Source organism: Callorhinus ursinus, unplaced genomic scaffold, assembly GCF_003265705.2.
Source record: "Callorhinus ursinus isolate GAN/ISIS: 27379988/994484 unplaced genomic scaffold, GSC_fseal_2.0 scaffold12, whole genome shotgun sequence".
NCBI classification, from domain to species: domain Eukaryota; kingdom Metazoa; phylum Chordata; class Mammalia; order Carnivora; family Otariidae; genus Callorhinus; species Callorhinus ursinus.
In genome coordinates, this window is record NW_027397074.1 from 54326009 (window position 1) to 54353965 (window position 27957).

At 42.1% G+C, this 27957-nt stretch overlaps 1 protein-coding gene across 1 annotated transcript in view; it reads right to left on the reverse strand.

Moving 5' to 3' along the window:
- Window positions 1-27957, reverse strand: part of DOCK4 (dedicator of cytokinesis 4) — a 422501-nt gene that overhangs the window by 138135 nt on the left and 256409 nt on the right. Inside the window, exons 15-18 of the mRNA XM_073899086.1 lie at window positions 21149-21273; window positions 20148-20310; window positions 14194-14300; window positions 2362-2518 (exon numbers count right to left, since the gene is read on the reverse strand). Coding sequence (XP_073755187.1) covers window positions 2362-2518; window positions 14194-14300; window positions 20148-20310; window positions 21149-21273 — 552 coding nt within the window. The remainder of the gene's footprint in view (window positions 1-2361; window positions 2519-14193; window positions 14301-20147; window positions 20311-21148; window positions 21274-27957) is intronic.

Genomic DNA, 27957 nt, shown 5'->3' on the forward strand with positions numbered 1-27957 from the left:
GCTCCGGCCTTGGTACACTTGCCCTGAACAACACTGGACTACAGAATATGCGCAGAGAGACACACTTTAGGGATCGTGAAATGCAAATCTGCTATAAGAAACTGTTCCTAGAGACTGTATCACTTGCTAAATGCCCAATTGTAATGGAAATGGGATCTGCATATTTTCCAATTTGAGTAAAATGAATACAAAGCAATTTAATTCCAATTTGGAACTGGATTACTTCTACACAGAAATGTGTGTCTAGCATGTAAATTTCAGAAAGATCAACTAACTTCCTTCCTCCTTCCCATCTCTTTGAAACACAGGATTTATTTCCTGGTTCATTTTGAGCTGTGTTACACTGACAAGGTTAATCAAAGTCAAATGATAATTAAGCACTTATCAGTGTCCAAAAATGAGCCAAGCATTGCCCTCCATATAGTGAGATGTTTAATATAAAGATTTTTGAATAGGTTTATTTACCCGTTTCTACCTGAAATGTTCTCTGCTTTTACAAAGTAGCAACTTTTAATTTTTAGGATTTGGTTCTGTTTTACATTCACAATTCAGTCTAACGTCCTAAACCTGAGAACAAGAACAAGTTAAGTCTGCAGGGCCCAATACTTTGATGGCAGATAAGCTATTGCTAGGATTATCTGTGTGGTTGGCAGAATAGTGGCCCCACAGATGTCGACGTCCTAATCTCTGGTACCTGTGAATATGTTTACCTTTTATGACAAAAGATATTTCACAGATGTGATTAAGTTAAAGGTCTTAAAATAGGGACGACTATTGTGGCATATATAGTGGGTCCAATGTAATCACAAGGATCCTTAAGAGACAGAAGATGGTCAGAGTCGTGACCATGTCCAGATGCTATGCTGCTGGCTCTGAAGACAGAGGAGGGGCCATGAGGAATGCAGGTGGCCTGTGGCCCCTGGAAGCTAAAAAAGGTAAGCAAAAGGATTCTTCCCTAGAGGTTCCAGAGAAATGCAGTTCTGCTGACACCTTGATTTTAGTCCAATGAAAAGGATCTCAGATTTCTGACCTCCCGAATTGTTCAATGATAAATGTTTGTTGTTTTAAGCCAGTAAGTTTACAGTAATTATTCCTACAGTGAGAGATAACTAATACAACCTGAAGTCATTCTACCAGAGGCTATCAGTTAAATGTGAACCCTAGGCTCTATGACATCATACACACAACTAATCCACACAGGATAAATACAATTTCTGTCTAAGGGAGTCAACAGCAGGTTGATTTTCTTATCTTCATAATCTCCATAGGGTAGACTGGCACCATAAAAAACACGAGAGGTTTGGTAAATGCTTTATGAACCCTATAGAGTTCTGCCAGTGAAGTTTTTATCTAAGTAAAATCATTCATCACTGAATACGGATAAACTCTTGATGTTTCTTAACTTGGTGATGGCTACCTTCAACCAAATTTACTAAAAATACGCAGTTGATTTTGAAAAATATTTCTCCAAAAATACTTTTGGAAGGGAAAAACAAACCTAATACAAATGTGAAAGGATCATTTGCCAAAGTCCTACATAGATATAGCAGCACGGCAAGAGAAACTGAAAGGTATCTTAAAAGAGGTCAATATTTTAGCGCGACATTTTACATCTTTTCCGAGGCCATGTTCTAAGAGAAGAAATACTTTTCCTACTACAAATGCTGTTCTGTGACACAGAAGAAAGAACTAATAGTGCTTACCAATGTTTAGGTACAGGAACACTTTATGAGATTCAATACCTTATTATGAAGTGATTCTCCTCAACATAATGAATCTGACTTATTAATATGGCATTCGGAATGCTAGCCAGAAGCCTTACATGGCAACTGCGAAGAACTCAAAAATGTTTAATTTCCTTCCTTCATTACAGGTGACGTTTTCACGACAATTTTCCAAGGAGAAGAACTTGTTTTATTAATCATAACTTGCTAAACAATCACTGACATAAAAAGTATGGTAGAATAGAAAAGCAATATCCATCTAATTAAACAAAAAACAGCCTTTATTCCAAAGCCTGCAATTAGCACAGTTTATGGAGCTATAAAACAAGAGAGATTAAGGTGGTGGGTGGTGTTCTTTGTCTCTTCCTCTCTTCTTTTTAAAAAGCAGCTGGTTTTGAAGCATTGTGCACTTGGGTTTCAATAGTGGGATAATTTTGAAGTCTTTAAATCACATGCATTAATAGGCCATTGGGTCACAAAGGTTTCCATTTTACTGGAGATCACAAACAGAAGGATCAGCAGTTTTTCTAGTGCTAAGTTCTTAAATAGAACACTGGTGTTTATTAAACATGTCTACCAAAATTCACAGGAGTGCATAAGTACAAGGGCTTTCAAATAAAACAGCATTATACGTTACCATTCTGTGTGAGTTTTGTGGAACAGAGAAAAGATGTTATCCAAAAAGACTCCTTTGTGGCCTTGATAGCTTGATGATTATTTCCAAGGAGGATGCCCTTGGAAAAGGGAAGTTTGAGGTAGCGGGTAGTATCCTGAAGATTTGTGTTTTCTTCACACTGTTAAAAATATTAAAAACAACATAAAAAAGGGAGGGATAAGAGACCTCATGAAAATTATTAAGCATAATTTCCATTTCTGTTTATGAACTGGGAAACATTCCACACGGGATTACAAATAGAATTGGCTTTTAAGTAAAATACAGCAAAAACAGAGAGAAGGAATTAAGCACGGATTTTGGGCTCAGACCGATTTGGGTTCGAATCCCAGTTCTGCTCCTTCTCCCAGGAGTAACTCTATCACGTTATCTCGCCACTCCAGATCACCATTTCTATCTTTAAAACCTTGGCGTGTTGTCATAAGAATTAGGTTCCATAAAGCCTTTTGCACAGTGCATGATACACAGGAAGTACTCAAAAAAGTCGTATTTGAAGTGACCACAGCATTTAAAAAAAATGCTTCAATTCTTCCAACATCTCATCTGAGGCTGCTACTGAACAGCTCCTTGCTTTGAAAATTGGTAATTAAAGGAAACTATTTTTCAGGGTCCTCTAAGGGTCCTACCATGTGAGAAAAATCTCTACTTCACCGAAGACACCAGCTAACAAATGTAAACGGAATTATGAATTTAGGAAATATAGTTTCATATCCCTAAAGTAATTCTTTAGTCAAAGGTTGTCACTTAATGCTAAAATCGGCAGGAAAACTGCTGGATAAAGAACTGGACATTTGGGGTGCCTGGCTGGCTTAGCTGGTAGAGCATGTGATGCTTGATCTCAGGGTCACGAGTTCAAGCCCCACGTTGGGCGTAAAGCTTACTTGGAAAAAAAAAAAGAATTGGACATTCTTACGACCCCAATGTACCAACACACAGATTACTTCCCAGTGGCAGGAGGACAAATATAACCACACGCACAGTGGGGTGGGGGGGGATCAAGTTGTCACTACATTGATATGGGACTGTGCAAAGATACATATTATCATCTACAGTGCATTCTTACTACAGATGTTGAACCTGAATCCACCACAACTACAGCTTTCACTTCCACTTCATAGTCAATACAATGGACAGAACAACATGCTGAATAATACTATAGGGAAGCAACCAGAAAAACCCTGAAGGCAGCACTTTCTGCAGGATGCCTGGCTTTGTCTCTTCAAGTCCAACGTTGGCAGAAAAAAGGATTGTTCTAGACTAACCAACACTTCAGCCAAATGCGACATGTGGTCCCAGATTCGGATCAAACTGCTGAAAAGGATTTTTTTTTTTAATTTAGATATTGACTTTAGCTCTAGATGAGATTTAAAAAAATAGTGATTAGAAAATCACTAACTGAAAAGGTAGGTTACAAAATATAAATACTATGAAGCAACTAAGATGTTCTTCAGTAGGTAATGTGGTACACCCAGACAATGGAATACTATTCAGCACTAAAAAGAAATGAGCTATGGAGTCATGAAAAGACATACAGAAACCTTAAATGCATACTACTAAGTGAAAGAAGTCAACCTGAGAAGGCTGCATACTGTATGATTCCAACTATATGACATTCTGGAAAAGGCAAAACTATGGAGACAGTAAAAAGATGAATGGTTGCTAGAGGCCGGTGGGGCAAGGATGAATAGGCAGAGCACAGCGGATTTTTAGGGCAGTATGATATTATGGCCATATGTCATTATTCTTTTGTCTGAACCCACAGGATGTACTATACCAAGAGTGAATCTTAAGGGAAAAACTATGGACTTTGGGTGATTATGATATGTCAATGTAGGTTCATCCTTGGTTTAAAAAAAAAAAAAAGTACCATTCTGGTGAGTGAGGTTGATAATGGGAGAGGCTATTCATGTGAGCAGGGGGGCAAATGAGGAATCTATATCCTCCTCTCAATTTTATTATAAACCTAAAACTGCTCTATAATATCATTTGGATAAAAAATACACGCAGAAAAATATCTAGAAGGATATACATCAGAAGACTGATAGTTACAATTACCCAGGTAATGAGAGTATTATTGTTTTTATTGTGAATTATCTCTATACTTCTTTGTAATGATAAGTGTTTTTAAATTACAATTCTGAAAAAAAAATATTTTAACAGATATAGAACTGGTATAACAGGTTATTTTGAGTGTAAGTTTTAAAATTCACATGAACTTTATTTCTTTAAACATCTTCAAGGCTAGTGTCTTGGTAACAGGCAGGAATTTAAGCACAGAATCCCTTTGGCATTCTAGAGTACTATGTGTGATTCATAAAATACTTTTTAAATTTTAAATAATAAATCTTTAGGAAAGACCTAACAAGTTTATTTTTTTTTAAAGATTTTATTTATTTATTTGAGAGAGAGAGAATGAGAGATAGAGAGCACGAGAGGGAAGAGGGTCAGAGGGAGAAGCAGACTCCCTGCCGAGCAGGGAGCCCGATGCGGGACTCGATCCCGGGACTCCAGGATCATGACCTGAGCCGAAGGCAGTCGCTTAACCATCTGAGCCACCCAGGCGCCCAAGTTTATTTTTTTTTTTAAAGATTTTATTTATTTATTTATTTGACAGAGAGAGACACAGCGAGAGAGGGAACACAAGCAAGGGCAGAGGGAGAGGGAGAAGCAGGCTTCCCGCGGAGCAGGGAGCCCAATGCGGGACTCAATCCCAGGACCCTGGGATCATGGCCTGAGCCGAAGGCAGACGCTTAACAACTGAGCCACCCAGGTGCCAAGACCTAACAAGTTTAAAGAAACAGAATCAGACTACTACAAGATGTTCTTACTAGCACACCTGCCCAGTAACAGGAGTACCTATAAACACAATAAACAGCCTCTATAATTCTCTTCTAGCATTACAACCCCAAATGCTTTCTTTTATTATTGGGAGATACTTCATGGAGACAGCAGAGTGCATGAAACACACATATAGGGTTTAGATTATCACTACAAAGTGAACACTTCAAATGCCTTCTTCAGAAAAAGTGCTTAGGCAAAGTAATATTCTAGAACCCTTGACTGCCATCCCCTCCCGTCTTGTTCCTGGTGTCAGGGCTTGGACCACAACGAGTCACACCACCCTGCACTGCCCCCATTTCCTACCTGGATCTGTGGGGTCAGGAGCACACTCTGGTCTGCCGGCCCTTGCCTGACCTGTGCTCCATCTGTCTCATCACCACTTACTGTGACTGAAGTTTCACGCAAACACAACGGACATACCGTCCAGCTATTTCTAAGCCTTCTCTTCAGGAGCTGGAGCTGGCCCTAGCATGCTATGCTCCATCTGTTCACAGAAATTCTGCTCCTATAGATAGAACTCTTATTCCCTCACCCATCAAATAATGGCCTAGTTCATGAGCCCTTTTGGCACCTTTCTTAGCATTTCTGCTTGCTATGCTCATGTAGCTCCACTGGTAGTCATGGACTGACCACTTCTGTGATTGAAGATATGACGGCCGTGTCATGTCCTTAGGGAGCGCGTGATTAGAAGACTTGGCTGCCTTCTCCTGGGCTGATCACCGTGGCCAGATGAGCGCCACCAGCCCTGGTTCACCTCACCTCTCCTCCAGCCTGGGAGCGTCAAGACCTCGGCATCTGAGTGTGTGAGAGGTGTGACACCTTGACAATTTTTTTTTTTTTACATTTTTAAAAATTTTATTATGTCATGTTAATCACCATACATTACATCATTAGTTTTTGATGTAGTGTTCCATGATTCATTGGACACTTTGACAATTCTTACAGCTTTAGTCTATCCCTCTCAGTCAAATATAAATATAACCACTAACATAAATATTGGGACACAAAAGTTATTTCAAGATCTTCCGCCAAGAATACTGGGTGGGTGTGAGTGTGCGTGTGCATGTGTGTGCGTGTGTGCGTGTGCTTGCATGTATTCGTAGAGGAAGAGCAGGTGAAGAGAATTCGCCCCATTAATTCAGAAAAGAAAAGCACATAATCACTCTTGTGTCTCTATGAAACTTTGGATGATAAAACATTTGCCAAGAGTTCGACACCGATCTTTTTTTGTCCAGTAGGAGTCAAAGGACATAATGCTAGGTGTGGGGTCAGAGCTGGAGGTTTTAATCTATTTCTGAAGAGCTGAAGTGGCCTCCAGAAATTGTACAGAGCAATCTCACAGCATATCTTTTGTTGTTCCCTGAGGTTGTTAGCGTGCATCCTTAACACATCATACAAACACTGGAGACTTGAAAAGCAATCCAAGCAATTACCATTTATGATGGTTTACTACATGTCAGGCACTGCAAAGCACTTTATGTGCATTTTCTTATTCTCATAACAACTCCATGAAGCAGGACACTGTAAGCTGAGGAGCCGTGTGATGTGCTCGACGTCACATTATCAGTAAGTGTCAGAGTCGAGATTTGAACCCAAGTTTGTGTTCAAAACTACTAGGGAACAGTGCCTCCTTCAAATGTTGTTTTCACCAAGTTTTGAGTTTTGCTATAATGAAGTAAAAATTTATTGCTTTACAGGTAACATACTGAATGGTGGGTAAGGCTAAGAAAGACCAAAATGTTCAGTTTTCAAAAAAAGGGTCTGTTTGTGGGAGACACCCTGGGAGGCAGCTCAGAGTGGTCTGTGGAGCTGAAATAGCTCCATGTCAAATACACCTAAGAGCCCTACAGCGAGATGGGTAGGTTCTATTCTGAAACCACACACGGAGCAAGGATGATCATGTGACATGGAGGCAATGGGGAGCAAGACCAGGTAGGAACAGATAAGGCACGACACAGGAGCTTGGGAACACAACAGGTGAGTTAGAGATCATCTGCCAATTCATCTGATGAAAGAGAATCAACTGTAGAGAAACTGGGTTGGGGAGCAGTGAAGAAGAGAAATGGTGTTCCAGAAGGGAGGCCTCTAGGGCAGGGGCAGGTATCAGCAAGAGCTGAAGCCAAGAAGGTTCTCCAGCCTTTTATGAGGAAATGCACGGTGGATTAGCAAAAGCCAGGCAGTGAGGAAGAAAGAGTCAGCTGTGCGGGGAGTACAATTCCGAACCAGGGTATGGAGTGGAGAAACCAAACAGAAGGGAACAACTCTGCTCCCTGACTCTGAGGCTAAGAGTCCATTAAGTCACAGAAAGGAAGCTGGAAAAGGATGGTGCAGCACTGCCCGTGTGTTAACCAGAAATACTGGTACAAAAGAGCCGGGGCTGAGTGTCTGCAAGCCTGTAAGTCTGAGACTGACCACCGTAACACTACAGCCCCTCCATGAAGCTCTAGTGCACACAGGTGAGCAGGCATCTTGTCACCACAGTCAGATCCAGTTACACCCCTCAATGAGAGGAGTGGTTAAATACGAATCACTTGCTTTCCAGGGATACTCGCACAACTGTTTTGGTTTGGCCATAAGGACAACTTTTTCATCACATCCGGGACAGACACGGAACAAGGCAGTGAGGACATGAGAATAACAAGACACTGTCCTCCGCGCTCCCTCATGACGGACACTGCTAACGTATTATGGGGTGATGGATATATGATGAAAGACAGACGACGGAACAATGAACTGAGGCACTCCTTCTGGGAGAAACAAGGCAACATGACCACAGCCTCTTGAGGCTGCTACCGGATTAGAGGAACAAAACAATGTCATTGTCACGGTAAAAGACAATTCTCTGTGTTTCCTCCGATAGGCTGGGATCTGTGCAAGTCATCTCAAAATGCTGTGAAGTTAATTTATTACAAATTAGAAAGGGAGAATTGAGAACCAGCCCTCTGCTTTATTACACTTGAGACTGAAATCAGACCTGACAGGAGAAATGTGCTCAGACTCTCACAGAACTAAATGCAGGCTTTGGGAAAGAGTGGTGGTCTCAATGAGCTTTAAGATGATACCGCTTGGCTCACAGTCTATTCCTCTGCCCAGGGTTAAAACCAGTTGGCAAAGCAATGGATGGTGCATCATTCCCCAGGCCATGTTTTCTCTCTTTTTTTTTTTTTTTTAAAGATTTTTATTTAATTGACAGAGAGAGAGAGAGAGACAGAGAGAGAGGGAACACAAGCAGGGGGAGTGGGAGAGGGAGATGCGGGCTTCCGCCGAGCAGGGAGCCTGATGTGGGGCTCGATCCCAGGACCCTGGGATCATGACCTGAGCCGAAGGCAGTCGCCCAACCAACTGAGGCCACCCAGGCGCCCCAGGCCATGTTTTCTGACCCACCTTTTAGACATGTAAAAGAGAGATGCAATGGTCAGTCAAGAGCAGTGTTCCAGAAACATCATATCTGCAGTAATACAAACTATGTGACCAAGCGATGAGCATCTACATTTTATGCAGAAATAAACTGGTATGGAAATTCATAGTACATTAATCAACTTAAGGGGTCTATAATTTCTGTACTGCAGAAAGTACTGAATTAGATTTTAAAAATACAGTAAGTTAAGACAATCCAGTTGGAACTGTATTTTACCAGTTAATCACAACCAGATTTAAACAGTTGTGGTGGCAAAATACCTTCTTTTAGGGACTCTTTCAGTATGATTAGCCATCCTGGATGATATTATTAAAAGTTTATTAAATTCCTATTTGTCGGTCCTTTAACTTGATATTAAGAATGTACCAAGGATGGGTGCCTGGGTGGCTCAGTCGTTAAGCGTCTGCCTTCAGCTCAGGTCATGATCCCAGGGTCCTGGGATCGAGCCCCGCATCGGGCTCCCTGCTCCGCGGGAAGCCTACTTCTCCCTCTCCCACTCCCCCTGCTTGTGTTCCCTCTCTCGCTGTGTCTCTCTCTGTCAAATAAATAAATAAATAAAATCTTTAAAAAAAAAGAATGTACCAAGGAAATAAACACAGTCCCTGTCCCTGAGGGCATAATACCTCTGACCTCTGCACTTAGTACCCATGACAAAGCTGTGAAAAGGGCCACTGGATCCCAGCCCTGCTGGGGAAGGGGCTGCCTGACTTCAGTCATAGAGCAGAAGGGGCTCACCAAGCAGGCAAGAGAGGAAAAGGCCTGTTATGTGGAAGAAGTGGTAGCTATCAAGGCACTGGGAGAAGACAGGCACATAAAGGAGACTCCAGGGCCAGGGCAATTAAGTGCAATGTGGGATGCTGGATTGGACTCCCAAACAGAAAAATGACATTAGTGGAAAAACTCATGAAATTCAAGTACCACACAAAGGTTAATTTAGTTTCAATAAATATGCTAAGGTTATGTAAGATGTTAACATAAGGAGAACCTAGGTGAAGGGTATACGGGAATTTTCTGTACTGTTTTTTGCAACTCTTCTGTAAGTCTAAAATATCTTAAAAACACCTTTTTTGTTGTTGTTGTTAAAGTTCAGGTATATTCAGACAACAATGTGTACCTTAGTAAGGCTGGAGCATGGGATTTTTCAATACAAAAAAGGCTTGGAACTGCCCTAGACCTCTCAATTAGGAAAAACCCAAGAGAAAAGCTCCGTTTAGGACCTGCTGAGTTTGAGGTGTTCCTGGCGAAGCCAGCTGTGGATGGTCAGGAGGCTGGTAAAATCTCTGGGCTGGAAATCCAGCGTGGCCATCGGCAACAGAGACGTGATGGTGAGAGAACCCATGGAAGTAGCTGAGATGGTTTTAGACCGGAGGAGTCACAGACGATGGCCAAGGACAAAATCCATGGCAACACCCGCATGTAAGGTGTGGATAAAGACAGCAGGGTCCTCAAAGGAAAAGAAGGATATAACTCAGGAGAACACCGTCGGAACAGACCAAAGAACGTGGGATTTTCAGGAAGGGTCATCAATGGTATTACATGCTGCAAGGAAGTGAGGAAAGATTCTGAAAAGTGGCCAGTGGCTTTAGCCACTTTGGGAAGACTGACGATGTCCCGGTATAATTTGTAAGAATGAAGGGGCTTTTGGACATCCCATTAATAGCCTCAGGGCTAAGACCAAGTCCGCCTATTAAGTTATCTCAGCCATTTTTTCTTTTTTCTGTTCAGCATGGCACATTTCTATGCTAAGCATATCAGCTTACTTCTAATTTTTAAAATGTTATAGGCGTTTCATTTTTAATTTCTCTCATGCTGAGTAATAAAACAGGGGTTACGGGACCCAGGTTGGGCACTAGTGACTACGAGGGAGAAAGTTCATTTGAGCTGTGGGGACAGAAGCAGCCTGAAGAGCAAATGGAATGCAAGGAAGTAGAGACGGTGAGGGAAGACCAGCTTTTCATGTAGACTGACGGTGATGGCAAGGGAAGGAGTGTGTGGTCATTTAAAAAGGTTTTTGTTGTTTTTGTTTTTAGAAAAAAGGCTTGAGCAGGTTTATGATCTGAGAGAATCCTGCCAGAAGAAAGGAAACAGATATAGTCACAGGAGGAAGGGCAGGGTCTCTCGGGAGTCAGGAAGGAGGGGGATCCTGAAGGAAGCAGGTGGAAGAATTAGGCTTGGAGAGGAGTCTTGTCCCATCATCTGAGACAGGAAGCAGGAAGGAAGGGAAGGATGCCTATAAGTTTGCAGGTGGCAAAGGAGAGAACACGGGAAGTTAAAGTTCCTGTCTGATGGCTTCTGTTTTCTCTGCTAAGTAGAGGGGAAGTGGTTGGGTAGGTAGAATGGTAAAATCTTGTAAATAGCTCTCTTCGGGGCTAATCTGTAGTAACTCATGGCCAACTGGGAACGGTCACCCTTTGTAAGCTGCGTTGCAACTCTCTGAGTTGGTCATGTGTCTCTCTCACCCTTGATTATGATAGTTTTATCGATAAGAGGTTTGAAATTTTATGTAGTCAAACTTACAAGTTTTTGGGGTTTTCTTTGTACCTGATTTCTAACATTGAGCCATTCTTAGAAAGGCCCTCCTTACCTCAATGTTATAAAAATGTTCAGTCATATTTTTAAGGCTCTTACAAGTTTTTTTTTTTTTTTTTTAAACCTTTAATCTGGAACTTGTTTTGGTCCAAGAAGCAAGGTAGGAAATCCAGTTCTTTCTTTTCCTCCAACACCTATCATGGTCATCTCAACACTACTTATTACATGGGCTATTTTTTCTACTCAATGATTTGAAACCACTCCTCCTCCCTTTTTTTTTTCTCTTTTCTACTTTTTTTTTTAATAGTAAATTCAAGGCTGCAATTATCAGCAGGCTGTGTGCCTTCCTCCCATGACAGAAGAAGGATAAGTATTATGTTCCTAATACGGTTTTATAATCATTACACTACAAGAGGCCTTAGGCTGAAACTGAACTTGCTGGCTCAGTACCATGAAAAAGAAAACCATGGCATCAACTAGACTAAAAACAAAAGTTGCTATACTTGGCGAGAATCCCACACCTCTTTAAATAAGCAACATTGAATAATGCTAATCATAAGACAACACAGCTACTTACGGTTCTTCTGTGGAGCTAATGCTTCCTGATGGGTCCCCTCGAAGTAGGTCTGCCCAAAATTAGATAATCTACAGACATAATTCTGAGCCTCCTTTGTGGTTCAGAAAGATCACTGGGAACACTTGCCTTTTAAATTGCTCAAGCTCAAATAAATAAATTTTCCTATGCTTTATGGATCAGAATTCTGAATACTCCATGAAAATCTGTACAGGGGCATGAGCAGATTCAAAGCTCTGCTTCTGAGAAAAGTTTGCCCTTGGCAACCGGCACCCGACAGAACTCTGATATCAGAGTAGAATGGTTCTCTGGGGATCAATACCAGTTGAACTCCTAAATGCTTCCGTAGAGAAGCAAGGCCTGCTACCTGTCCTCCTGGCATCTTAAGAATATGGATGTCTTTAAAAACCAACCGTGAATCTTGGCATTATTTGTATTCATTTAGAGAAGTCAATCTGGACTTGACTGGACACTTAGCACCTGCCCCAAAACACTGTCTAACCCAGAGGTGAGAAAGCCCACACTTGATGTGCCATATAAGAGTGATTCATTCTTCTATATATTAGTGGGAAAACTGGAGCTCACTTTTAATTAACTTAACCCTGCCTTTTCTGAGTCAAGATTTAATGTTACACAGAGACAGTATCACAAACACTCATACAAAGTACCATATGGAAAACTGTAGCTAAAGACATTGCCTGTCATGTATCTCACAAAAGGCACCTCCCACTTAACAGCGAGATAAACTGATCATCTCAGGTATCTAGTACATTGACTTCCTCTGTTTGCTTTACTGATTAAGATACTGTTTCCTTTGTATTTTAACATTGTAAGCATCTTTAAGTCCATTTTTGAAGTGGAGAGAACATAAATGCCAGAAACAGAAGGGACTTGAACTGTTTTGTTCACCACTACATTTCCAGAACCTAGATTAGTGCCTGACTTTTCATTCGTGGTTGATAAATGTGTTGAACAAATAACTAGAAAATACATGATTCAAGAAACATGCACATACATATCCATGCGCATACCAGCAGAAGTGACCAGGTGTGTTGTGCACTGACACTCATTTTATTAGCAATAATCCAAAGGTAAGGGAAGTTTTTGTTTGTATCTCCTTCATTCATTCGATAAATCTTTGCTGCACACCTAAGGTGTGCCAGAACCCCTGACAAAGTTCTCACTCTTAAGGGACTCCTAAATCTATTGGAGTAAGCTGAGGGAGCATCAGATAATTAGGGGAGTGTTATAAGTACAATGGTAAGAGATGTGTGCAGATATCTAGAGAACTCAGGGGAGGGCAGTTGGCCAGCTAGGAACACAGGGAGTGGGGGCCGGGGAGTGAGGACTATTCTTCTGATGAAGGTTATGGCCAAGGTGAGCCTCCAAGGATGAGCAGGAGTTAGCCACGAAGAGAGGGAAGGGAAAGCATGACTCTAGGGGTGCCAAGGGCAAAGTCATAGCAGGGAGAACCAGCAGCCAGTGGGGGAAGGAACTAGAAGGAGCTGGGTGTAGCCAAGGTATCAAGAACAGAAGCACTCAGAGGTGAGGCAGTGGGAGTCGGAAGCCTTGAATATCCTGAGAAGTCTGAGATTTATTTCTTCAGCAATCGGGAGTTTTTTTAAGGGGTTTAAATTGAGAAGAGGCCCCATTAGACCTGCGCCTTAGATGGGTCACCCCAACAGCTGATGAAATCTGGACCAGAGGGAGACAAGAGCCAGGTGGGCAGGACCAATCAGCTCAGGAGCGAGCTGGTAAGAGCCGGGAATGTCATGTGATTCCAGAAACAGAGAAATGCAAAAGAGAAGTATTTTGAAGAAAATTCTGTATTTTACAGTGACTAGTATGCTTCATTATTACTAGTATTCCCTGATAACTTCTAAGGAGCTCTGGTTTTGTGAACTTTCTTTTTATTGCCTACTACAGTATACTTCGTTCCCAATGTTTTTATGACGATTCCTGATGCACAAAATAGAAAGTAACAACTGCTGATGTTGTCTGGACAGAGGAGCACCATATCTCTGCCTGCTTAGTGAGAGCAGCAAACCAGAAACATGCAATGATGACCCTGCTAAATTTACTCCTGGGGTGGTACCGAAAGCACATATGTACTGGAAATATTTAAAAACCTATTTGTAAGGTTATTTAATCCTCTCACAGCAATGGAAAGAACTTTAAGGTCAACACAGAGACTTTCCCAAACATCTACACCTAAGTTAAGATAAAGATATTAATCATCTTTAAAACACATTTCAGAATGACACAGAACACAGAGACCATCCTTTCAAAAAGACACACTCCTTGCCAGCAATCTTCCAAAAGAGTATTTTTTTTCAGTCATTTTTTTTCTCTTTTCCAGAGTGATAACAGGATAATGAGTTAATAATTCAGCCCTGTTTATCACAGCCCGTCGCCAACATCTGACTGATGTTACCTTATGCACGATGAGCTCATGAGTGCCATCTGGAAGAGTCCTACCATCTTCCTGCATCAGGGGGACGAAGGAGAAACCAAACAGTTTCTTCTCTCCTTTCTCCTTTGCTGTGAGAGAAGAGAGAAAGAATTATTTGCTTTTTAAAATGCCTGTTTACACACCTGTGTTCCGACTCACAGATTGCCAACAAGCCTGATCATCAAGACATACAACGCACACTCACCAGTTCCCTCTGCACAATTGAGAGCAGCTTTTTGATGAGAGCTCTATCTATAGCAGCCACCCTCCAACCCATATTCCTGCCCTGTAGCCTGCAAAGGACACTGCTTGATGAATTTTCTTCATGGGACTCACTACCTGAAATTATGGTTTTAAAAAATTTCTGGATTGCCTGTTTTTTTTTCTCTTCATGTCCTACCCTCCACTCCCAGCCGTAAGCATCACTGCGGGCAGGATTCTATGTTATTTTGTTCTAAGCTTGGCCCTCAAAGAGTGCCGAGAACATAGCAGGTTCTCACCAAATATGTGTTAAATCCACGAACAAGTGAATGAATGGACGTGAAATTCAAAGTTTTGTTTCCAACTTGTGCAAAGGTAGTTTCTAAGCTCTGCCTTGGCCTATAATAGAACTTTCCCTATGTCCATGTGTGTGAAGACAGCCCTGTGGAAGCTACTTCCCTGGGATCTTAGACATGTGGATAAAAAACATGAACTGCTATCTATAGCTTAAGAAGAGCTTATTATAGTAGTATTTTGGAAGCTGGAAATGGGGCAATGAGGTTTTCAGATGTCTAATGAAGACTTACAATGGCTAGAAAGGTCAAGGTCATTGGCAATTATTTACAGAGAAGGAAATTGAGATCGCATGATATCAGGAAATTTGCTCTAGATCTCGAGTACCATTCCAGTTCTTTCCACCAACTTTCCTTTTCTCCAAAAATGGAGAAAGCATTCAACGAAACTGGTTGGTTCTACTGGACTGTCTCCTTGTATTTAGATGGGCAGGGAGGAATTCCAGGGTCTGCAGCCTATACTGGGCTGGACAGTTATTCTTTCCCACACAGGTGTGGAAGTGGAGCATTATACTTGATAGAAGAGTTCAGCTCTGGGATGCAGGAAGGCCTGAGCTAGAGGAGTTAGATATGGTGACCTTGAAGATCAGACAAGAGACTTAGGAACACATCATTCCCTCATGATTGCTTCTGGCATTTAACCACAGGGAAGTGGGACACCACACAGAGAATAGTAATTTTGGCTTGCTGGTTTTGGCCCCTAGCAATAGGACATCCCTGAAAATGTGCTTCTAGAAAAGGATTTTCTTCTAAAGTCATTAATTTCAACCCCAGAGAGAAACTGGGAAAATATCACTGTTCTTTCAAGTTAAGTGAAAATCACAGTGAAGATCTCTAGGATGAAATCTCTACATCAGTGAGAGTGCTGGCTATGGAACTTACGATTTAGGGAAGAAGATTTACTTAGAAATACTTTCCTAAGTTTATGTGATTACCTTTTTGGTGTCATTTTTGGTATTTAATTTGGGAGGGTAACAAAATTTCGTGAATGAATAAAATTAGCAAAGGTAAGAAACAAAGCAATAGTTTCCCCAAATTTGTCTTTTGTTATAAAAGAAAAATAAATAGCAAAGTTTAAAGTACATGGCCTTTTGTCCTGAGCCACTAGATCAGCACCAATAAGGTGAATGGACTACGACGCCTAACATGACCCCCTTTTACTAATGAAGACCCTACGTTTATGGATTCCACCTCCTAACTTTCCAATCCATTCTTTCTAATACCCTAACTCCAACAACTGTGTCCTGGGACCTCCAATTTACTGACCCCCTCTCCATGCCCCTCTGCTCTCACTTGCCATTTCTACGCTTCATCCTTCTAATCACTTCGAATCCTCTCTAACCCGCTACCCCTCCATGCTTCTCATTATTGTAACGTTAACATTGTACTGGGCAGAAACCCAACTTGCACCTTAGTCTGCATGTGCACCATACTAATCTAACTTTAATTAATGCACATTAACCACACATGGGCCCTGAGCTGGGCAAATCTGCCACATTTTTCTAACCAGCTCACCTTTTCACTTTTCCAGATAGGGATTTCATCCATCCCCTTCCCTTCTCAAGCCGCCAATACCTCAGCATGTCCCTTACTCTCAGCAGATGCGCAGAGGGCTCCCACACGCTCCGCCCATTACCCCACCTGCATGGGCCCTCCTGCACTATGCCTGAACCGTCCGCTTAACCCAGAGCACTGGACCCCATGCTTCCCTTCCTCAAGGGCACTGCTCCTACATTTGACCCCTCTTTCTTCTACATCATCAGCTTGTCCTCTCTACCAAATCATTTGCACCAAACATGTTTTAGAACTCCATCTTAAAAAAGGAAAACAACCCTCCCGTGACCCACCGTTCCATTAGAGTTACTATGCCATTTCTCTGCTCTTTTGTATTCTTTAGAGCAAAGTTTCTGGAAAGATCTGTCTGTACTACTGCCTGCCCTTCCTTTCCTCCACCTCACTCTTGGACTCACTCGCGCCAGGTTTCCATCACCACAAATCCACTAAAACCACTCGTTAGGTTCAATGACTTCCATGATGCCAAACTAGGTGATAATCTTTCCCTCTGTCCTCCACTTATTTATCACTGGCACCGGACATAGCAGATCAATCCTCTCTTGAAAATCTTTCTTCTATTAACTTCCTGGATTCTCCTTCTACCTCACTGGCTATTCCTTCTTAATTTCCTTAATGGCTTCTTCTCATTCTCCTCAGATCTCAATGTGAAAGTACACCAGAGAGCCGTTCTTGGACTTCCCTTTCCTACCTAAACTTACTGTTTAGAAATCGCATCCGGTGCCATGGCTCTGAAAATCATGGGCATCGGTGATATGCTGGAGCTGGCTGGTAGTGCCTCGCAAGAGTTGACACTGTGCATCTTTTCCCAACTCCAAGTTCAGTGATGGTCATGTTGGTAGCTTGGATTTGGCCATGGTGGGAATAATTACTCGATGGAAATCAGCAAATCCTATAATTCAGGGCTCCCCTCTCCCCCAGCTCAAATTGTGGTTATTAAATATTTACAGCACAGCACTGAACCGTATGTCCTCCTTCTCAAGCTTAAGTCTCCAGCTTGGATTGCATTCAATTGTCTATTTGACATCTTGAATGTCTAAGAGACTTCTCAGATTTCACATGCAATGTTTGGTTTTTGCTCTCCAAAAATTTGATTTTTCATGTTGCCCTCTCTCAGGCCAAAATCTTGGGGGTCATCCTTGACTTTTCTCCTTCCTTCATACCTAGTCTATCAATAAATCTGTGAAAAAGAACTGACCTACTACCATTCTAATGCAAACCATTTTAACCTCTTACTTGGAGGACTGCTAAAGCCTCTTGAATGGTCTTTCTGTTCCCACCTACAACCTATCATACAAAAGCGGCCAGCCTCTTCTTTAAATCTAAATCCTCTAAGGGCGCTCCTTGCTCCAAACAAAGTCTGAAGTCTTCCCCATGACTTACAAGACAACATGGGATATCTGGTTCCCTTTGCTACATCTCTGGCCTCATCTCCAAACTCTCTCAGCTGCTCCTTCTGGCCTCCTTGATATTCCTCAAAACTGCCAAGCGTGTTTCAAGCTTAAGTGTTTTATATTTACTGTTCTCTCTGCCTGTTAATAGTCTTTTCCCAGATACCCAAAGGCTCATGCCTTTCTTTCAGCTTGTTGCTGATAAATCTCATTATCAGAGAGCTTCTTTGTAAAATAGCAACACAGCACCATCACTTTCCAGCACCTAATCCCAATTTAATCTTCTTTACAGCACTTATCACGGCCTGATATAGTATGTACTTATTTGCTCAGATATTGTCTGTCTTCCCTTTCTAGCACAAAAGCCCTATGAGAGGAGATATTCAGTTGTGTTCACTCGTGTATCTCCAATACCCAGTAAAGTCCTTGACACACAGCAAGTGTTCAGTAAACATGTGTTTCATGAACAAAAGATACTTCTTGAATAAATATATGTACACAGGGGCGCCTGGGTGGCTCAGTCGGTTAAGCATCTGCCTTTGGCTCAGGTCAGGATCTCAGGGTCCTGGGATCGAGCCCCGTGTCGTCAGGCTCCCTGCTCAGTGGGGAGTCTGCTGCTCCGTCTCCCTCTGCACCACCCACCCCCACCGCCGCTCATGCTCTGTCTCTCGCTTTCTTGCTCTCAAATAAGTAAAATCTTTAAATACATATAATATAGGGCGCCTGGGTGGCTCAGTCAGTTAAGTGACTGCCTTCGGCTCAGGTCATGATCCTGGAGTCCCGGGATCGAGTCCCGCATCGGGCTCCCTGCTTGGCGGGGAGTCTGCTCCTCCCTCAGGCCCTCCCCCCTCTCGTGTTCTCTATTTCTATCTCATTCTCTCCCTCTAGAATAAATAAAATCTTTTTAAAAAATAAATAAATACATATTATATATATACATATACACAGAGAAATACTTGGGAGCTCGTGTGATAAAGTAACTGCTCTGATTATTCAGTTTATGGGCTCATGGAGATTTCTTTTCTTTATGCTTGTGCTGTTTCTTCTGAATTTTGACAACGAATATTCAAAAAACAAACTAACACCGTGAACAAGGTTCGAAATACAAGGACAGGAGGACAGAGATCTAATAGGTTTTACTGAAAATAGCCTTTTTTTCCCTTTTCCAAGTTCTAAGTTAGAACAAATTTCTCCAAATGTTCTTTCTCCCTTTTCTCTCATTTCATCTTTACTTGTCTCTTTTTTGTACCTTAAAGCTCAAAGCTCGTATGAGCTCGACTGAGAATTTGTAACAAAGATCGGGGAAGGAATGCTATAGCACCGTTCCAAGTGCTCTACGTGTTGCCACTCGTAGTCTTTTCCACGACACTCCTCTGGGCATTTGGAAGAACGGTAAGACCTTGCTAGTCATCGCCCTACATTCTGAAACATCCAGCGAGGCATCATTACTGGAGCTCCCTGAGCCAATTCCAAAACATGCATCCCCGCAACAGACAGTCCTCTCTCTGAATCCTGGGTGAATGACACAGCACTTGGGCGAGGGCACCGCCTGTCTATGGGCACTGCCCCCATTCTTCCCAGATTAGACAGAAGTCAGCCGTTTCTCCAGTAACGTGATTCCTCTGCGCCTCTCGTTTGTTCCCGAAGCAAGCACTTCTGGTAGTGTCTAAGATACATGTCAGGGACACAGGGATGCCAGAAGATGGGAGTGAGGACTTGAGAGGTTGGTCAAGGGTGCAAAAGAATTAAAAGAGAGATGTCAAGAAATGAAAATTTTAGGGACAGTGATGTTTATATGGGCAAATCCTTTATCATCTCTACATCTTGGGATTTTTTTAGTTCTGTAAAATGAAGCAATTATTTCGCATCATCTCTAAGGCCTATTCAACTGATAATTACTTGGCACGGTGATGCAGACATATGCAAATCAGCTATAAATCTGAGCCAATCAGAGGCTTTCCTAGGGACTTCACAGGCCCAGGAAAGTCCTCGTGGTTTCCCCGGAGCTGCCTGAGAGCTGGGTGAGCTCTTGGCTGGAGAGCAGCAGATGGGTCAGGACTGCCTAAGCCCCCTGAGCCAGACAAGTTGTTAATGCTGTGTGTCTCCCCTTTCTGTCTAATCTTTCTAGACTATGAAAGTGATAAACTCATTTTTTATGAAAACGATCAATCTAAGGAGAACCCTGTAGACTTCCGTATGTATTGTTTCCCTCCTTCTCCTTCCTGTATGTTTCCACAGAGGTTATTGGTTCTTTAAGAAGAAGTGAGCCCACTCACCTCTCAGGACCCCACTGACCCTCATTCCTCCCTCTTGCGGGTCTCTGCTTTGTCACCCTTTCTGCAGATTAGCCCATACTGTCACCACAGCTCAGCAAGCACCTTACCCGAGCACAACAAAGCCAACCCCAAGAAACACTTACTGGAACAATGCCGAAATTCAAAGCGGATGTGCGCGCCCCTGAATTTATCCACAGGAATAGGAAGTTTGAGCAGTTCGGACCACCTGGGACTGTTGTTATGATAAAGCACAAAGGAGTGGTACTCACTAGCTGGCGGCTCTCCAGAGCCAAAGGAGATAAAATCCTAACAAAGGAAACATGCAGGTTAAAGACAGCCTCGTTTAGCGATTATCTGAAAAACAGCAGAGCAATTGTTTTGCTCTATCTGCCTGCTCTCCAAACTGCACTTCATGGAGAACAGCCTCCCCCGTCCTTTGCAATGCTGTTTTGCACCTGCCTCTGCCAGTGGCCGCGTCTGTTTAATGCTGACGCACATCTCCCAGGGCCTCCTGTGCCGAGGGTGGACCTCGGGGCCAAGCACGAGGCAGGCAACTGCATGCCCAGTTTGGGGTTCACCTACGCGGTGAAGTCCTCAGGCTGCCGCTGTCACAAGCCTCTTCTGTGCCTCCCTGGGAAATGCAGGAAGCTGCGAGGCTCGCACGAACAACTTCTCGCATAAAGGAACCTGCTATCACCGCCCCAATCAGTAATAGCCCACTCCGCATGGCCTATTTTGATCAAAATGAAAATACATGGGACTAAATGTGGCAGTTTTTATTTTTTTTATTATTATTTTTTTTAACCAGTCGCCAAAGACAAAGTGTTCACCTCCAAAACTAAGACAGATGAAAGGGGGAGAATGGAATGACAATAAAAATGCTACATTTAAGGAAGAGCTGCTGTGAGGAAATTCCTGCCACAATTCATGAGACAAGCCGACTGTAAAACCTTCTTGTTTCTCTACTTTCTTTTCTGGAAGGTATTTCAATGATTAAAAAAAAGGAAAGAAAACTATACAGGGGTGGAGGAGAAAAATAAGATCGAAAAGACTGCAAGTACAGAAATTAACGGATCACATTAAAGGTGAACCCAAAATGATGACACGGGATCGTTTTAGCAGAAAGTACCCAGTATTCACATACCTTTAAGATCTGGCCACTGTTCTCCACAATGAACATGGTCACTTCCACGTTTCTGGCCACGCTCTTCCCTCCTTTCTCAAATTCGCCCCTTTCCATAGTGATGTATAAATCATTTCTCATTTCACCTAGTAGGAAAATTAAAACCATGTTTATATATATTTATGTGTGTATGTGTGTGTGTATAAAACTAGGAAGTGTAATAAAGTACACTATCAAGAAAAACCTTAGTTCATAAAATGTACCATTATAGCATACATATAAAAGTAAAAATACTATATTTACACTTTTATATAAGGGTTCCCACCCTCACTGCCAATATCCAAGAGAAGTGAAGACCAGCCTCTGCTGGTCTGAATTTGCAATACCGAAAATGTACAGTTAGGAGGTGAATATGGGGATTGAGTAGGAAGGTGTTGTCAAGTTTCACCATTTTTCAATATTTCCCTCATTTCATTTATGAGGTGTGATTACAAAATGACAGCCTAGCAGGGTGGCTCAAAGAATCCAGTCTTAATACTTTATAGACACAACACTTAGAGTAGAAGAAATACCCAAGTGCAATAAAATGACAGGACTGCAAAGGGTAGAGTTACAATTTAAATCTTTTCCCAAAATTCATGGACAAAATGATCTCACTGCTGGAAGAATCCAGGTTAGTGCTTTATGAACACAGATGTAGAATAATTCAGTTAGGCAGACAAGCTTGGCTGCAAATTCCTTACCATCAAGCTATAAAACAAGTAAGATTCAAACTGACATATTCTATGAACACATATGCCATTTATTTTTTTCTCCATTAGTGATTTATAAAACTTATTGCCCCAAGAAAAAAGAGAAATTTGATGCCAATGAGCAAACTTAGGCAAACAGCCTGAAAGCATGCTTTTACCTCTCCTATAAGAATTAAGGGTAAGTGGTGAGTGAATAGGGAAGTGAGAAAGAAGTAAACAGACTGTTACCAGAAAGTTTTTGAAGATAAATACTGGTAAGGTTGGCAGAGTTGAATTCACTTTTACTTAACAGAGCTTTCAAACATTAGAAGAATCACCGTCAATACTCTTTTTTTTTTCTCTAATAAAAAAACCTCTCCACAAAAAAAGCGCAGATCGCTAGAAGGAACAATAATCATACAAATAAGACCACAACTGGGAGATTTAGAAAACTTCCTGACCAAAGTGTGTACAAGAAAGTACCCCAGCTTTCAAAACCATGGGGGAATACCAGTGTGACTGGTCACCTTCCTCCACGAAGACCAACTTTTGATGATGGCATCATTTACGAATGACCTGAGCTGACCAGGAAACAGATGGGCCATAAAAGAGAGAAAATGAGTAAGTTCCAAAAAGGATGAAATTACTGTATGTATTCATTACCATACACATACACATCTTTAATATAAGTGCATTTTAACAATTTAACAATCCCATTACAGAATGAATAGTACATTCACAGACTCTGTCCTCTGACTCAACCAATTACAACCAAATCAAAATAGGCCTGGTATTGCTAATGGTCTGCACACGTGCGATTTCAACAATATGTCTGGGAGGAAATTCTTGACAATAGTTTCCCCACTAACAGATTCGGCAGATAAAAAAGCAACACTCAAATCAAGGTAGCTGAGAGCAAGAGAGGTCTGTTAACAATAGTAAAATTCCTTTGCTTCTTGGAGTAGGTGACACATAATGAGTAGCTCTGCTTACAAATAGACCACAACATACACTGATTAATGGGAAGTGTAGCTACAGGGGTTTCTACCTTAGGAAGTTTTCATAATGAGTCATTAGCTAGTCCAAACCACATGGGGATTAATTGTCCTGCAGAATGAGGAGTGTTTCTTGCGGAGGGGCTTTCCACTCTCATCTGCTGGAAGGAATGGCAACTCTGACTTTCGCAAAGGCAAGAGGGGATGAGGGAGGCTTGCAAGCTGACCAGTTTTGCCCACGCTGTAGGCCGGGCCTGAAGGAGGAAGAGGGGCAGTGGGGAGAAGTGTATAGCCGGTGCTAGGAAATTCTGTCTCCACGTGGTCATGCCGCAAATATATTTTGAGTACCCACTATGTGCCAGATAATATTCTAGGCCAGGTAGACCAGGTAGACCCCACTGTGAACAAAGCAAAGGAAAAATCCTTTTCCCACAGAGCTGAGATTCTAGGAACGGGGAGGTCTTTAATAAAGAAGTCAAATATATAGCATGTTGAATAATAATAGGAAGTGCTGGGATAAGAGTAAGGCCGAGAAGAGGCCAGAGAGAGTGACGGATGGGGGCCGAGGGGGTGTTATATGAAGAAAAGACCTCACGGAGGAGATGAGAGATCTGAGGAAGGGAGGATATATTTTGATCAAGGAGCAAGGCTGAAAATGGCATTAGCTTCCCAAATCAATCCACAAAGCCTGTTTCGCTCACACCACAGCTGGACTCTTCTGAATTCAGAAGAGATTGTAAATTCAAATAAGCCTGAAGGATACAGAGTTACAGCACGACTGGAATAAAAGATCTGGATTCAAGTCTCTCTCTCTCTCTCTCTCTCTACTGTCTGCACTGTGTGATTGGAGTCTAGACAGGGCAATATAAACCTCCAGGCCTCACGTTTCTGTGTTATTAAAATGGAGGTGGGGTAAAGGCAGAGGCAGGGGTAAGAGAGATGGTCGGAGGGACAAGACTACTTTTTCATGTTATGCTGTGTCTGTGACTTAGAGAAGAACTTCTGAAATATACACATTCGTAAATAAGAGCCCCTTATGCACACGCTCTCCTTTTCTGGTCTTTAACAGACACTATTCCTGCAACCCCTTTCTCTCTTGCAAACCTTTTAGACTCAAGTAAGACTTCTCTGAAAAGAGAACACACGACAAGGAGAACATTTCTCCTGGGTGACATTCTACACGCGTCTCCCCAGGAATTCTGCAGCTGCCGTGGTCCAGTACTGCGAGGTACCGCATCTCGCCAAAACATGCAGCAGGCTAAAGTTGAAACATGTGCGAATTAAAATCAATACACTTGAGGTCAGCTCTGGGGAAAACTAATAAGCCCAAATGGTGTTAAGAAAGCATCTTGGGTAATTAAGAGAGAAACCATAAAGTGGGTATGAAATGGAGTCATAGCACTAGTGTGAAAAGCTATTTTCCTGACAAGGTTTATTAACACCTTGCACCTCTCAAATTTAATACTCTGTAAATTTGATGTGCATAACACTTTCTTCTGTTCAGCAGGCCCACTGGCTTTGCACTTGTGAAAGGCTTCTGAAAATATCACTGTAGACAGAAAAAAATGTAAGGTCACAACAATGGGAACAAATTCAGAAGAGTTCAGCGACTGCAGTCAAATGGGGTCGATTTATGGCTTGACCTCAGTAGCCAAGAGGTTTCCGTCAGTAGCTGAAAACCGTGATCTTTGATTCTGTGCTATGAACTCCTTGGATAAAGCCACAGAGAGCAAGCTCACCACATCAAGCAAACCACCGCACTCAGCCATGGGCTAATCAAGTGCCTTAATCTGTGCTGGATATTTGTTAATATTTATGGAACTGGAAAAAAAAAGTTTCTGTCCCTTAGTCAAAAACAAATCAACATATGTCTAAGACTAAGAACTTAAATTATGCTAATGATGAGGACAGTAGTAGCAGATAGATGGTAGTTAGGGACTTTGCCAGGCACTATAAAGACAACAGCTCATTAAATTCTCACATCGAAGTTTTAAGAAGGCCCTGTTATTTCCATTTTATTGATAATAAGACCGATTTGTAGAGATTAAGAAATGTGTCCAACATATTATCAGCTTATATTAAAATAAAATCACATTTTTTTAGTATGAAAAAATGTAATTCAACAGGGTGAGAATGGCCATCAAATAAGTGCAGTTCAGCTTTCTTCACCACATCAGTGCCGTGAGCAAGGAAGGTATGAGTCCTTCTCTCTTCTGCACTGGTTGGCCCAGGCCTGAAGTACCGATTTTAGTTCTAGAGACCATCTTTACTGGACCAGGACAGACATGAGCAGTATCACCCAGATCGTAAATAATATGGGGAAAGGACTCAGAACTCATCAGAGGAATGAGGGTGACAATAGAGTTAACTGAATTTAAAAACGTTGAGGTTTCAAGCAGAAAAACTCAACCCAATGGGTAGAAGGTAGAGAGAAACTTGACAGAGGTCATTCTGAGATATGATGTGTTCTCGGTCATTATCAATATTTAAGTATGTGCCAGAAAACCATCACCAGGAACCTGAGGAAGGAATTCATGCACTGGACACACAGGCTGGGCTGCATGGCCCTTCATGTGTGCGGCAGGCAGAATAAGGACACCCCCTGCACTCCCAAAAGATGTCCAGGTCCTAATCCTGGGAACCTGGCAATATGTTACCTTACACAGCAAAAGGGACTTTGGGGCTATGATTAATTAAGTAAGGATCTTGAGATGGGGAGATTCTCTTGGATTATCAGGATAGGTTCGATATAATTACAAGGGGGGAGAGGGAGGCAGGAGGACCAGAATCAGAGAAAGGGGATGTGATGAGGAAAGCAGACATTGGAATGATGTGGGGCCGTGAGCCAAGGAGTGTGGGCAGTCTCCAGAAGCTGGATAAGGCAAGGAACTGAATTTCTCTTAGAGTCATCAGAAAAAATGCAGCCCCGTTGATAGGGCTTGCTTTTAGCCCAGTAAGACCTGTATACATTTTTGATCTCCAGAACTGGAAGATAGTATTTTTGTGGTGTTTTCAGCCATCCCATCTGTAGTGATCTGTAACAGCAGCTTTAAGAAGCTAATACAATATGCCATCCATACCCAAGATTCTATCACTTCATGATACGTTCATGGGTGGGGGGAGGGACAGGGACAGACCACAGGTAACTGGAAATCAAAGCAGACCACAGAAAGGAAACATTTATGGGTGGGTTGAAAACTGAACTTTGGAGTTCTCACATAGAGTGCACTTCTGTGAAATGTTTTCTCTGCTTTTTTTTGTTGTTGTTATTCTCATTTTTGTTTTACTTTAGGAGAGTATTATGAGATATTGAACTTTTGGGGGGCATAGCTTTTTGAGTTTTGCTTATGCCTCTTAAGCAAACAATGGCAAACACTACAATAGCACCCATGATAGGCCTGCCAGTCCTGTCTTGACTCCTGTCAAGACAGGAATAGGGATGGGCTGTGGCTCTCTGATGTCCATCACACTCCAGGATGAGGAATGGACCTCTGGTAGGGCCAGCTGGAGAAAGTCCTACACCCTTGAGTAATGGGGTCTGTAACTTCAACATTTTGGAGGCACTAGCCCCTCCCCCATTCTGATTTGGGGCTGGAATCCCACCTCAGCATAACATGGAGGATCCTCAGCCTCCACCTCTCTCGGATCACTGTGGTATTCATTGGCTGAAAGACTATGACCCCCACCCCTAGCATGATCGTGGGGTTCAGGTCTCAGCCAAGTGGGGGTTACACGTATATGACATGGAGGCCCAGTGACTCGGACTGAGGGGTGGTGAGGTTTGATTTAGGATGTATTTTTAAGGAAGATCAAATCATATCATACTGGCTTCCACCTGCTTTTACCCAAAGAAGGCTTATCTCAGGCAATTCCATCTGCTGATACGCATGTCTCTGTCAGTGACTGATAAAGAATAATAATATACTTAAAAGAAAAAAAACTGCATATCTTCTTAAACATGAGACAAACATATGTACAACATTTCTCTTACCCTAGCCTGTAAATCATTATCTAATCAACTTTGACCCAGAGAAATTTGACTTATGTGAATCATCACCTAACAACGAAAGAAAAAAGAGGCTTACTCTGAATGACGCTTGAAGAATAAACTTAAGTAAATCTTGAGAACACTGTCAAAGCTACTTCCACGGGCAGCCACTTGAAACATGGGCTCTGCTGACTGTTTTCAGCGTGAGCCTCTAGCCTCCAAATCTCAACCCCTCCCTCCTCCAACACTCCACAACTTTTACTTAATTCCTTTCAGTTAGGAGCTTCACAGTCTTTCCTCCTAGGAAAGACTGAATGTACCGGAAGGAATTAACTAGGGGTTTCCCAAGAAAGAATGACAGTTTGACTAGTTGATACATGGGAATAAGCCTCCAAGGGAACAGGGCACAAATGGGGAAGATAAAGTAGGAAGGCAATGATTAAAGCGAAGACCATTTTGTCTAGAAAGAACCATTAAAGTCAGAATGAGAATGGACCTTCAGGGTGGGAGAGGGCTCGGCCTGACCTCCCATGACATTCCGGACACATCAGCCAGCTTTGCTCCAAAATGTCTGGTGGATGGAAACTTCGTGCTTCCCGATATACAGTACGGTCTGTTAAGACATTTAGAGGCAGGCTGTCCAATACCGTAACCAGTGCCACATGTGGCAAGTGAGTACTTGAAATGGGACTTGGCTGAAAAGAGACATGCTGTAAATGGACAACACTCCCCAGCCTTCAAGGATGGAGGTGAAAAAAAGAGAGTGTACAATAACTCATTAAGAATTTTTTACATGAATTATCTACTGAAATGATACCATTTTGGATGTAGTGGGTTAAATAAAATACATTATTAAAATTAATCTCAACTCCTTCTTCTCACTCTTTTGAAAGTGGCTACTAGAAAAGTTAAAATTACATTTGTGGCTCTCATTACATTTCCACCGGAGAGCACGGACTGAAATATTTTTGCTGCCCTCCCCATCATGGGCTCAGAGAGCAGACGATGGAACTTTCGGCAGAGTTATGTGGTTTGTAGGCAGCAGTGATGGAGCTTCAAAAGAAAGTGACTTATCCTCTTTGAAAATTAGGCACTCTAAGAAACAAAGTGCTGGAT